Consider the following 13,091-nt stretch of genomic DNA (forward strand, 5'->3'; position numbering starts at 1 on the left):
TTTTTGTGTTCCTTATTATTTTAGGTTGTTTTTTTATTAGTGAATTTTAAAGACATGGAACATTACTTTTGATCAACTGAGTTAGATGAACTACTTAGCCCAAAGGAAAAAGTACATTTTGTGGTTGCATCAAAGTTTTAAATTTTCTTAACCTTTGATTTACACAGTGTAGTTCTTTACCTGCCAATTATGTCAATCCAAAAAACAGGTAACAGGTTTTCAAATTGTAAGGGGGATCTACAATCGAATTAGGCGGGATACTCCAAGTCACTTGTGCTGTTGTGTTCAATGACACAAAAACTTTGCAGTTAATGACTACTGTAACAATTATAATACTTTTGTATCATATATTAAGCTACAGTTTTATTCGTACAATTTCAATAAAACTAACATATACTACCAAATTAAGACAAATGTTTTATTATTAAAATACCTGTCCAGGTGGGTCCTTTGGAATCGGCTGGCCTAACACATCCTGGCCGTTTTGTTTGGCCATTTTTCAGGTTATATTTTTCTAACCACAAGCTAAAGTTCCCTGCATGTTATTTTTTGGGCTAACAATAAAATAAAAAAATAACCTGCAGGGAATGTTATGTGCATGTACCCTTTAGATTATCAACAAATAGACTTAAATAACATCCAGACTTACTGTGTACCTACATTAAAAAGAATGTCAAGAATGATAGGCTACTTCTGTGTCCAGTAAGTCAAAATCAACAATTCCCAAAAGAAAAATGTAATTTACAGCAACAGACATTATAATGCATGATAAAGCATTCCCACTCTTTTTTTTAAATACATTACAGAAGCTCGCACCTTGTTGCGTTACAATATCATCATGGTCGTTTTCTAAAGTATGCCAACATTGGTGTGAAGTACTTTTGTTTTACTGGAGGTAAACAACTTAACAGTGTGACGAGGGGTGAACGCAGACAACACTTTTTATAGTAGATGGGGAAGGGTCTTGTATCGCTCCCGCATCCTATTATGTAAGCTGCATTTTTTTAAAAGAATGGCAGATGCATATGTCTTGTTAATGCACATACCTTGTGCTCTGCTTATATGAAGTACACTCCACTTTGTTCTTCTGTAAACTTAAGAATGCACGATATGACACAGCCTATCGCCGTTTTCATGATAAGAGTTTTAAGGAGTTTTTGATCTCGAATACCTGTACAGATTACATAATAACTCACAATTTGTAGGTTAGAACATTAGGGTGGCTTATGCCCACATAAAAAGGGCCTTGCGACACCACTGCTCTTAATTTTGAGAAAATATTTTGATTTTTTTTGTAATTTAGTCTGATAGATTCAGACTGAGCAATGAGCATTAAGGCACAACTCAGATGATTTTATAAAACTTTTTTTTTAGTTTATTCAACACTACTTTGTCACTTGCATCATGTTCTTACTTGCATCTCTGGAGCCGCTTCATGGTTGATCAGAGCAGAGATCTTGGGCCTCACTTATAAAATGTTGCGTAGAAACTGTCCTAAATTTTACTTTCATTTCTCAAAGTGTGTAGGTGTGAATCATAGAAGGAATGTACAGAAAATGCGTGAATGCCTCATCAAATGTGCCCTCTCTATAACATTTATAAATCGCAAATGATTGTGATTTTGCGCACAGCTCAACAGTTCCAGATCTCTGCCTTTTAATGGTGTCTAATTAATGTCATTGATATATGAAAGAGCACATGTTAATGTCCAAATCCTATACGAGCAGCAAGAATTACTATTTACTTACAAAAACCTGCAGCAGTCGCACAAGCAAGAGTCTGCTCAGACCAGGGCCGGCTCATGGGGTTGTGGGGCCCTAGGCGAGACCTTGAAAATTGACCCCCCTGGAAAATAAAGTATAAAAACACAAATCAATTACAATATATATTTAAATATAGCAATGTTTATTAAGTGTAACATATTCAACACAATTGACATGAACATCTATGAATTTAGCAGATGCTTTTATCCAAAGCAACTTACAGAAAAGGAATACAATGGAAGCAATTGGGACAACATAAGGACAAAAAAAATGATAAGTGCAATCAAAAACTGGTCTCATATAGCCTACCACAGTATACAGAGCTAAGTTGGAAGTTTTTTTTTAAGTAAAAAAAAGATTGGTCAGGAGTTGACGGATGTCAATGTTGTTATAGTGCAACAACTGTAAGTGATCAAGAAGGCAGAAAAGAAGATCAAATATAAATAAAAACAATAACAAAACTGAATACACAATTTAAATTAAACAAAACACTATACAGCAATAGCCTTGTAGCATGGTTTTAAAACATGGTTTAAATGGACTCCAGCATAGCATCTTAGAACTTTACAACACTTTATGTGTAATAAAGAGTTCAATTATAGAGGATGATGGGCATCTCTCTCATAAATGTACGCATTAAACAATGTAAAGCAGAACATTCTTCTGCTTTTCTCTTTTTTCTCTTTTCAGCTCCTGAAACGTACCGTTTTGATGCCTTAGTTTACCTAAGTCTTATTCTTTCTTTATCTCTAAAGACGGGCTGCTCTTGGTGTAACGTGAACATTACTTTGTTATGAGATACTACATTACCCATAATCTCAAAAATTTCAAGCATGCACACTGAGACACATTTTACATCACATCACGCACCTCCGTAATCACTTCATAAACACTATGCAGATTAGCTCACTCTGCACACATTTTTTATGTGTTCTGTCTTTATTTATTTTGCTGTTTTGTATTTATTGTCATTTTACTCCCGATTGTCGTGTGGAGAGTTCATCCTGTCATTAAATCCTTGTAGATTTTTTACCTTACCGTTTCTGTGATTCCTATGTTAATCAATAATGTCCCTGCATGTAGCACTCACATTAGATTTGAGTTCAGGAGGCCCTGTGGTTGTCGCTGAAAACCAGTCGCTGTGGTTTTCAATATCCAGTTAGTAAAATGTACTATTGCATTTATGAATCTGGTAGATGCTTTTATCCAAAGGAAATAATAGTGCAAGGTACATATTTTATCAGCATATGTGGTCAATGGGATTAAAAAACCATGGTCTGCCATCATATTCTGTCATCAGTCCCTGTAAAAGCCTGTAAAACTTCCATGCGTTAAAATAAATATTATATGGTTTTAATGATGAAAATGTTTCTTTATAAAAAAATATTTTAGTAGGTGAAGGCAGTTGTGGAGTTTTAGGGTAGGTGTCTTTATGATTGTATACTTTCAAATATTTAAAAGAAGACAAACGAGCAAAAAGTTGTTTATACCATTTTTTATAAAGCAGATGAGACAAATCAAAACAAAAACATTACCTGTAAAAAATAATAAAAATTACAAATGGCACTAAACACCATTTCCATGTTTGTTTTGCATCAAAAACTAACATTTCAATCTACAGACCACAAGAACATAACCAAACAAAAGCTTTAAAAGAACAGACGCAAAAGCGTATACAATCTGTACTTTCTCATAACTATAATAGGGGATGGCAAACCGAAAGCAACCTGTTGTGACCCCCAAGACTAAGGGCAACCACATAGCTAAATGCAAAAAAATATGTAAATGTTTCATGTCAAGCTGTTGTTGTGATGAATAACACAGAAACCTGTTTAGTCAAGCAACTTTTCTTATCCTACCATTAGATATTTTGGTACTGCAATTGAACAAAATCTCCAGTATATAAAATATGAACCATTCACTTAAAGATTCTTTATGTTTTGACACAGAGACTTTAAAGGTGAAATGCAAAAGAGAAATGCAAAGAATATGTAAACGCTTAAATTTACAAAAAAAATGCAAACTGTATATTTCACCGCATAGTTAACTTTCACATAAGCAACAATAAAGGAGAAAGCATAACATATTCAATAGTAACAACAACTCAGCTTTGGTTAATTTACAGTCAAAGATGGTTCTGTCCATATTTTACCCAACCACCCAGCAGGTATAGCAGCATGTTATTATTATGTGGTCAAACAGTTTGAAAAGTTTTCCTGTTTTAACTTTTGCTCTCTTTATTCTGTTGTTGTTATCACTGTTTGTTGCTTGTTGTATTTAGACATGTGTTTAGAATGATGTTTAAGGATTGTGATTTTTGTGTTCATTGTTGAGGTGAACGGTGCTGCTAAAATTAAACTGTATTCCGGCAGTTTTTCGAAAGGGTTTTGTAAAGAGGATGTATATAAAATTCTTAGGTTTTTAAAATGCTTAGGTTATCAAAAATAAGAGAAATCTAAGTTTTTGCTAGTTAATTTCCAAGACATGGAACATTACTTATATACTCAACTGAGAATTACGTGAGAGTGGCCCATCAGTTATGGTGACCCATTCCCAAAATGTGAGCTCCGCATTTAACTCATCAAGAGAGTAGTGAACACACGCAAAGCAAGTCAGGAGCAGTGGGCAGCTATCACTGCATCACCCGGCGAGCAAGTAGGGGTTAGGTGCCTTGTTCAAGGTGACAACAATCTGATCTACGTCAGAAGTTAAAAAAACCTGGTGCCGCCTTCTACCATCTAAAAGCGCTTGAGGGCTTCGCAGCTGAACAGACATATTTTATATCCCTTCGCATTGGCATTATCCCCAAACAAACAAGGTAATTCAAATGATTATATGCTACATGTATACTATATTGTATAATATATTTATTCTTTGTGGTGTACAAATTTAAAAATTGATAAAAATAGCCCAAATATTAAAAACAACAAGTAACGCATTGTGTTTTTCATAATATTATTATTTTAGATGTCATATGATGTAGTTTTTAAACACTACACCATTTGCTACCTTGCAAAAGATCAAAATGAACTATGAACTTCAACATTAGATTATGATATATCTTTGAATAAGCAAAATGTTCTTACTTACTTTTTCCCAATCTGCCCTAATTTTTGGAAATGTTTCCATAGTCAATGATGTGCATCAATAGTTATACCCTAAGAGTAATATTTTAACGTCATTGTACAGACCAGTTCTTTGAGTCTTGCTGGGTTACCATCTCTATTATTTGTGGTAACACCTTTTAGAGGCTAACTTCTTTTTTTGCCTTTGTTCATAAATATGTATTTTTCAACATATGGATTAATACTTTATATTTTTAAAGGAGGCAATGTATGCTGTTGTTACTTTGGAGGATTCAGATGAGGTGATGGTGGCAGCATCCGATTGGTTGAGTTTGGACAAAACACAATGTTACTGGCCTCCATTCAGATCACAAGAGAAGTGTACAGAAGCTGTTAAGAACAGCCTCTGTCCCTCTACAGATGAGAAATGGGAGATGTTACATATAGTCTTTCATGGATGCTATGGTAACAGTTATTTTTACAGTTAAAGTTTTAAATGTTGTTTTAAAGTCAGTTTTGACAACTTTAACATGTAAAGATAAGTATGGAAAGTATACATGCAAATCTGTTTTTTAACAGAAATGGTGGTAAAGAGGCAAAGTTACAGATTGCAGCTTTCAATAACATACTAAGACATTTTTGTTATTGTAGACACTTTTGAGAAGGCAGATGAGAGGAAAGAAGGAATTAAACAAAGAGAACGGTATGCAATTGCCACCTGTTGTATCTTTAATATAACCAGTTTTAAGGTTGTATAGATTTCTAAATCAATCTTTTTGCTGTTTGATGTCTCTCCAGCCTTTTGGCCACTGAACGTATAGCAACTGATGGTCAGACCACATATTTTTTCATAATCTGATTTCTTTGCCTTTCCTTGTTTATGTGCTCTTCATGATTATTATAGCTATTAATTATTATCATTATTTTGCACAACAGACAAGGATGATATTCTCCAAATGCTGAGAGGGATCAAGAGCAAGGTAGATGAAAACTCAACCATGTTGAAGAAACTAGTGAACGACACTCTGGTTTCAGATGCAGCCCCCAGCAGCACAAGCATGCAATCTAAAGATATGAAATCAAACCTAAATCTACCTCTTCTATCCATTGAAGATGTGCAGAGACTTGAACGGGAGCTCAAAGTTGCAACAACACGAAAAAAATATGTGAGTCAACAACATTTAAACACTCTAAAAAGTGCTGCATGGGCTTTATATGGTTTTATGGTTACATGGTTTTACTAGAAGTTAAAACAAAAACCATCGTGAAAACATAACACACAACTCTTAAGAGTAATGTAATGGTAAAAATATTAGATCATTTGATTTCAAGTATTTATTTCACAGGTAAAATACCTTTCTGAGCTTACAGCGTTTGGCCGGAAGGATGTGATTAAGAATATGATGCAAGATGTCCTAACAAATGATTTGGTGAAAGAATTCAACTGGACAGGGAAAGGTGATAAAAAACCATTCTCTCGTCTTGTTTTAGCAGATGTAATCAAAGGTAATATAACTACTGCAGAAACACTTCCCACTTTGTTTGTTTTCGTCTATTCATACTTTGTAAGCATTTGCCTTTATATTTAAAACAATCCCTTTTATTGTAACTTCTTCAACTCTTCAGATGCTGCCTCCATACATAGTATAACCAAAGGAGACTGTATAGCTGAAATAAAGAAGTATTTGACTTACACCGCTTCTCGCAGCCTTAAGAGACAAAGAGATAAAGGTAAGTGAAAGCACAGAAATATAAAATATTTGGATTGCTCAGATATTAAAGCCTCTATCATCTGAAGTAGTTGTCAGTTATGTCAATGTCAGTAAAGGGTGATTATGTTCAGCCCAATTAAGGGGCTCCATCCTTTGAAGGCTGTATTGCAGGACCGACTCCAAATTGTCATTTAAGAATGTACCTTTAAGGGTACCTTTAAATAAATTTAAGCCAAAACTAGGCCTTGGAAATGTAAGTATTTTTTACAATATACTGTACCTCACAAACAGACATTACAGTTGTGCAGACAGAACAATGGCACTGGCGTATTTTAAGATATGTCCATGCAAACGGTTTTCAGTTTAGACTAACATTTATTTTAATCTAGGAACAGTTTGTTTATATCCCTGTGTTTATTGATAATTATATTTTTTACATACAGCCCACCTTCTTCCATCAGCGGGTTCTGGAACTGAGTGTTCAAACATAACTTCTCAACCACATCTGGAGGATTCCTCCCAGTCAAACTCAATATAACAGGCTGATCCAGAGTTTTGGATGATTGAATCTAATATGTAATCGCAAAATTTTACTTGTCCACACATTAAACTTTGTTTTGTAGAGTACTGTTTATTTATGGGTTATATTATAGTTATTAATATCTTAGAGGACATAATAATGTGATTGTGATATTGATGTGACATCTTTTAGTTCAATGAAGAGTAACATTAACATGTTTTTCAGCTCAAATAAACTCAATATTAAATTAAACTTCTAAAACTAATATGTGTGGTATTCTGATTTACCACACAAACAAGCATTATCTACATCATGTATCTAACTTTATTTAGATTTGTGCACATTTAAAAACATTTTCACAGTTTTCAAAGCTTTTCTGACAGGTCCAAATACTACTCAACAAACCACAACTTTGTATTCTTTGTCCAAGAATAAATTAATAAACATGTTCAGAAAAGAGTACTAGATCATTAGGCAATAATACAGAAGACCATCACACTTGAAAATGTTTACACGTTTTGAAGGTTAAAATGTTAAAATTACCCACATTTTGTCATTCTTGGGTCCAACATGCACATTCAAGTATGTTTATTCATGACACTCTATGATCAGTCTACATTTACATTTACATTTATTCATTTGGCAGACGCTTTTATCCAAAGCGACTTACAAGTAGTTTTTTTACAGTGACACATTCCTGCTGAGCAATCAGGGGTTAGGTGTCTTGCTCAAGGGCACTTCAGTCATGACCTGCTGGCCCTGAGATTAGAACCGGCAACCTTCTGATCACAAGCCCAACTCTCTAACCACCATGCCACAGCTGCCCACCAGTCTAGTATTAAATGCAATATAAAGAAGGACAATTCACTAAGGAGAGACATTCCATTTTATTGGGCAATTTTACAGATTCTACTAGAAGCCAATGCTTAAAGGTAAATTAGCCTATACAAGTCTTAGGGCCCTATCGTACACACATGGCACAATGCGTCGCAATGCACATCGCAAGTGTTTTACCAGTTTCAGACCAATGCAGATCTAATTTTCCCATCCTGCGCTGCATTGTTTAAATAGCAAATGAAATTGCACTCACGTGTGCGCCCATGGGCGTGTTGGTCTAAAAAAGAGGTGTGCTCAGGTACATTGTTGGCGCCTTGCTATTTTGAGGAACTGAAAATAGACTGCATAGACCAACTCAAACCTGGTCTAAAGTCTTAAGTCAATGGCGCAATATTTTTTTGGTTATTTAAAGAGCGCATTAGGAATATGCGTCTATAGGCGGGTGCACAGCACTGCTACGTTCTGCGTATTACACACAAAGGGACGCGCAGATGCACTCAATAATGACAAATATTTATTAAAATGAATTACAATGTAAAATATTATTATGGACATAAAGATTAATATCCGGCTGGTCCTGTTGATGGTCTGCTTGCATGCTTTAACCTCTAGCATGAGCAGACACGTTTCATTTCTGGAGAAGTGTCTTCTCTAACGAACTTACGCCGTGTAAATTGCGAATCCGTCATGGCGCAAGAGCAACTGGCTCTTTGGGAATGGAAGATGACACTCTGATTGGTTTATTGCACCTTACACCCAAAAAACACCCGTTACTCATTAAGAGAATCGGCACAACCTGTTTAGACCATGCGCCCAGGTTTGCCAACTGTTTTCCCGAAGTTCAATTTTGCGTGAATATGATACGCCAATGTTTGCCTCGGTGGAGAGCAGCCATTGTAAAACGTACATGAAGAGGAAACACTGAAATAATGAAAATATTACTGTTAGGTTTAGATTAGAGTCTATAATATGCACTCATGCTAACTTTAGGATTTGGGGACAGGTTAATTGGCGTATCATATGCACGCAAAAATAGGTGTATTGTATGCACACAAAATCTAACATTTTATTCAATGATGTTCAAATTTTGGCTACGTTCTGGTCTAGTGGTTAGAGCGTTGGGCTTGTGATCAGAAGGTTGCCAGGATTTGTTGTAGGATAACAGAGGGGAAACAAGGCAATTGTTCAAAATGAATATTAAATGAGGAAACTGATCCTGAACATTACTAAACATTTTAATAAAAGTAAAAGTAATTGAACACATTTTGTTATGTAAGCTTTAATACAAATGTATTACAACAAATCATATTGATAGATCAAATTGTGTAAAGCTTTCAAAGTTCCCAAAGAAACTAAAAATAGAAAAGTAAATGTAAATTATGTAAATCTTAAAATATTAATTCAAACAGTGTGAATATTTTTACATGATACTCTTTCACTTCACAGGTCTTTCAAGTGCCACAATTTCAACAATTTATTAATTTGTTTGAATCTCTATATACTCAAAGAAACTTGATCAATAATATGTATAGCCTACTGTACTACAAAACACCATGGCAGCAGATAAACATGAACATTAGCTAAAAGTTTTCTCCTGGAATGTCAATGGATTAAAAGAAAAATAGGATAAGCAAAAGGATAAGGATAAAGCAAAAGTTAAATGATTGTTCTTCTGCCAGAGGCCCACTTGTGTAAAAGGAAAAATAAGGCAGGGGTTGAAGGTTTGGGGGATAGATTACAGACCAGTTTATCTATAAAGAACAGGGAACATGATGAGGGGCAAAGCGAATCAGAAACTGATGATGGGGAGGAGAGAGAAGAGGAAGACACTGAATAAATATTTCAAGTTCCTGGTTTTGACGACATAATCCTACAAGATAAAACATGTTTAACACCTGATGGCAGCCGGATATCCACCATGTATAAGGCAAATTGGGATTCAAGATCCAGAGGTGTTGCCATTCTTGTCAATAAACCACACAAATGTCTAAAGGCATATAGTGAGGGTGGAGATTTTGCCTGGAATTACATTGAAATTGATGGTCAGAAGTACACATATGTAAGTGTTTATTACCATAAAGAGGAATATGGTCTCATGTCGAGGATTCGCCAAAGCTTTCTAATACATGAACCACAAGCATGGACACAGAGCAGACTTTTAATTGGGAGAGATTTTAACACAACACTAGATTCTAACTTAGACCTAGTGGAAGTTAACCCAGCACACAGCCCACGAAGAAAGGAAATGAATGAATTCATGAAAACTGTCAAGCTGGAAGATGTCTGGAGAACAGTATACCCAGACCGTAGATCTTACACTTACTCATGTAGAAGTCTTAAATCTAGAATAGACTATGTGTTTATGTTAGAGAGTCATTCTGATGATGTTCATAACTGTGAAATACCTCAAGAAAATGAAGAACACAAAAAACTGGTCCACAATGTCTGATCACTTCCCTGTATTGCTGACCATAAAACACATAAAGAAAGAATGACAGTAAAGTTTAGGGCAGTATGGTGACTGGGAACATATGCATGTCATTAAGACCAAATCAAAATAATGGAACACAACACAAGGGTGTCATTAATGATTTATGATCATATTTGTATTCCTTGTTTGTGTATGGTATGGTTGTGCTGGTAATAATGATAATTTTATTTCTCTTGGTCAGGTTTTTATTTTATGAATGTTCATCAAAAAGTTGTAAAGGTTATTATAGTTTTGTATTTTAGTATTTTTTTATTGCTTTTATTTTTAATTGTTAGTGGTTTTAGTTTTGTTTTTTAGAATTTTAGTGTATCCATTTAAACTTATATTTTAGTTTAACATTAGTAATTACTTAAGATTTAGTTATGTTACTATTATTAAATAATTTCTAGGCTGATATTGGATTTTCAATAACATAAATGTTTTAATAGTTTAAGTGAACTTTAATAACCTTGTTGTTTTGATTTTGTTGGAATAGAAATGTAACGAGTACTGCAGAATAATTAAAAGATATTTACATGATTCAATACATTTTTGGAAATAGAGAAATGTAAAGTATTGTGGGAATATAGTGTGAGGTGTCAGTCCGTTAAAGTTAAAAGTCCATAATGGTGTTAACATAGTCTATCCATAAACTGCCATTTATTTCAAAATAGTTCCATTGTCCTACCAATAGAGGGCAGCCTGGCACTTAAAACATGAGCCATGGTTATGAGATATGTTTGCGTGTTAAATTCCAACACATCAAACAGTTTACACATTTTTTGATTTGGCTCTGTTTTCTATAACATACACTCTTATGGTTAAAAAAAATGTTTCTACGTGGTATGACATATCGCTTATTGCTCCCTGAACTTGTAAGTCGCTTTGGATAAAAGCATCTGCTAAATGACTAAATGTACCAAATAAGTTCTTCAGCGTGTACAGTAACATTAACAGAACATTTTTCAGTGTTAAATTTAACTTTTTCATAAGGTTCAATAAAGAAACTTGCCTTGGGAAAAGGAATGTATCATTCAGATCAAAATTCCACTCGCCTTCTGAGTTACAGAGGCTTTTATCTTTAAGTCTCTGGACCACAGCACAAGTAACACAAGTTTCCTCCGGCTAAGTTGTTCCCAAAAATAAATGTGATATTTAATGCATATTTAATCTTTCATTTCACAAAGACCAAAATGAATGTACAGTGCATAAACAGATAATGTCACCACATCAATGAGATGTGTCATTCAATGTGTTTTTATTGTGATAATTTCAGGTTTAAGGGGTGGCTCCAGTCTCCCCTCATTTGTGTTTATTAAAAAGTCCGCTCTGCTAGGCAGCACATTTTATACGAATTGCCAAATTGGTGCCGTTCAATCTCATGAGGGGCTGTGAAGGGTTCAAATGAGCCCGTAATTATGTGGCCTGCTTAGATAGAGGAGGATGCTGTCAAGCGGCCCTCGTGGCCGGTAATGCTGCAACATGATAATGCTATTAATGATTTTGAGTCATCTGTACATGTGCAGATAGAGGTTTATTACAAGTATTTCAAGTGCAAGAACCTTGACGTGTACTGTACTTCCAAATGTACCACAAGTATTGATAGTTTACTATCAGTATATATGCAGGGTTACCTAAGAAAGTTTACAAGCATACTTAAAATAAATTCTTTTAATAAGAGGTCATGTAGTATTCATATGATCTAATGAATCGAACATTAGTTACGATTCACATCAGACCTGTAGCCTTCAGCTATTCTGCAAAGATGTGTGCCAGATATATGCAAACAGGCCTGTGGTGTGAGAGAGAGCGTTGTCCCTTTACTTTCATTTTTGTGTTTTTATCCACACCCAAAGGTACATTTTTGGAATTTACATGTGACCTCACTAAAAGGATGCATAAAGGGACGAAACCTTTAGTAATGCTTAGTCATGCTCAAACAGGTTTTGTCAGTCTAAAAATGCAACCGGACTGTATTGTCCATGTCTTTATTCTTTGTATTGATGGTAACTGATGATCTCGACTGAAATTATGTGAGGCATCTTCAGAATTTCATTGTGACATGACATTGAGCAGTTTGGTCAAACGAGTTCTTAACTTGACAAATTACTTCCTGAAAATTCATGAAGATGCTGCTGAATGTGGGAGCTCAAAATTACACTAGCTGTGAAAGTACATATAAAATGCTGTTTTGGGTAATTTTGCTTTATGTAAGCAATAAGGTACAAGAGGCTGTGCTGTACTGTGAATGAGTCTCGGCGTAAGGGTGTTACAAGGCATAACACTGAGCGCCTGTAGACCCAGCAGATGCCTTTCCTGATAATTTATACAGCTCTAGAAAAAAATAAGCTCCAAAACATTGGAGTTCATATTTGTATTACATCATATTAAATATATTATATTACAGACTTTCCTGTTTGCCATGTAAGCATGTTTTATTTTTGGTGGCTTTATTGTTTTGGCAAAAACTTTTTCATTACTTGGTATGAAAATATGATGAATGGCTTTTCAAGTCTTTCCAAAATAAATCAGACATATGAGGATGTACAGTATGTATACAAGATGTCCCTAATGTCTCACATCATAGGAAACCATGGAGCCACGAGTCGGTCACCATTGGACGGTATAATGATCTCTAAAACACACTCAGATGTAAACAAGATGCAAAAGACATTTTCAAAAAAAATTGCAAACTCTTGTGTTTTCTTTACATAGCACGCAAGT

The 13,091-nt window shown here is 34.8% G+C and overlaps 1 protein-coding gene across 1 annotated transcript; it reads left to right on the plus strand.

Annotated features, from left to right (window-relative positions):
- Positions 1-4,538: 4,538 nt before the first annotated feature.
- On the plus strand, positions 4,539-7,317 carry LOC306910849 (uncharacterized protein). Its single transcript, XM_079485712.1, has 8 exons — positions 4,539-4,581; positions 5,089-5,293; positions 5,480-5,531; positions 5,627-5,658; positions 5,765-5,994; positions 6,175-6,334; positions 6,455-6,559; positions 6,984-7,317. Exons 2-8 carry the CDS (start codon positions 5,095-5,097, stop codon positions 7,076-7,078), a joined length of 873 nt encoding a protein of 290 aa, XP_079341838.1. The 5' UTR covers positions 4,539-4,581; positions 5,089-5,094; the 3' UTR covers positions 7,079-7,317.
- Positions 7,318-13,091: the final 5,774 nt, after the last annotated feature.

This window comes from Barbatula barbatula (assembly GCF_947034865.1).
Source record: "Barbatula barbatula genome assembly, chromosome: 21".
NCBI classification, from domain to species: Eukaryota; Metazoa; Chordata; class Actinopteri; order Cypriniformes; family Nemacheilidae; genus Barbatula; species Barbatula barbatula.

Excerpts from the sequence above, each read along its gene's own strand:
- LOC306910849 (XM_079485712.1), top strand. The coding sequence starts at position 5,095 with ATGTATGCTGTTGTTACTTTGGAGGATTCAGATGAGGTGATGGTGGCA. Across the intron at positions 6,335-6,454 it reads TTTAGCAGATGTAATCAAAG|ATGCTGCCTCCATACATAGT; the intron begins GTAATATAACTA and ends TCAACTCTTCAG. Across the intron at positions 6,560-6,983 it reads TAAGAGACAAAGAGATAAAG|CCCACCTTCTTCCATCAGCG; the intron begins GTAAGTGAAAGC and ends TTTTACATACAG.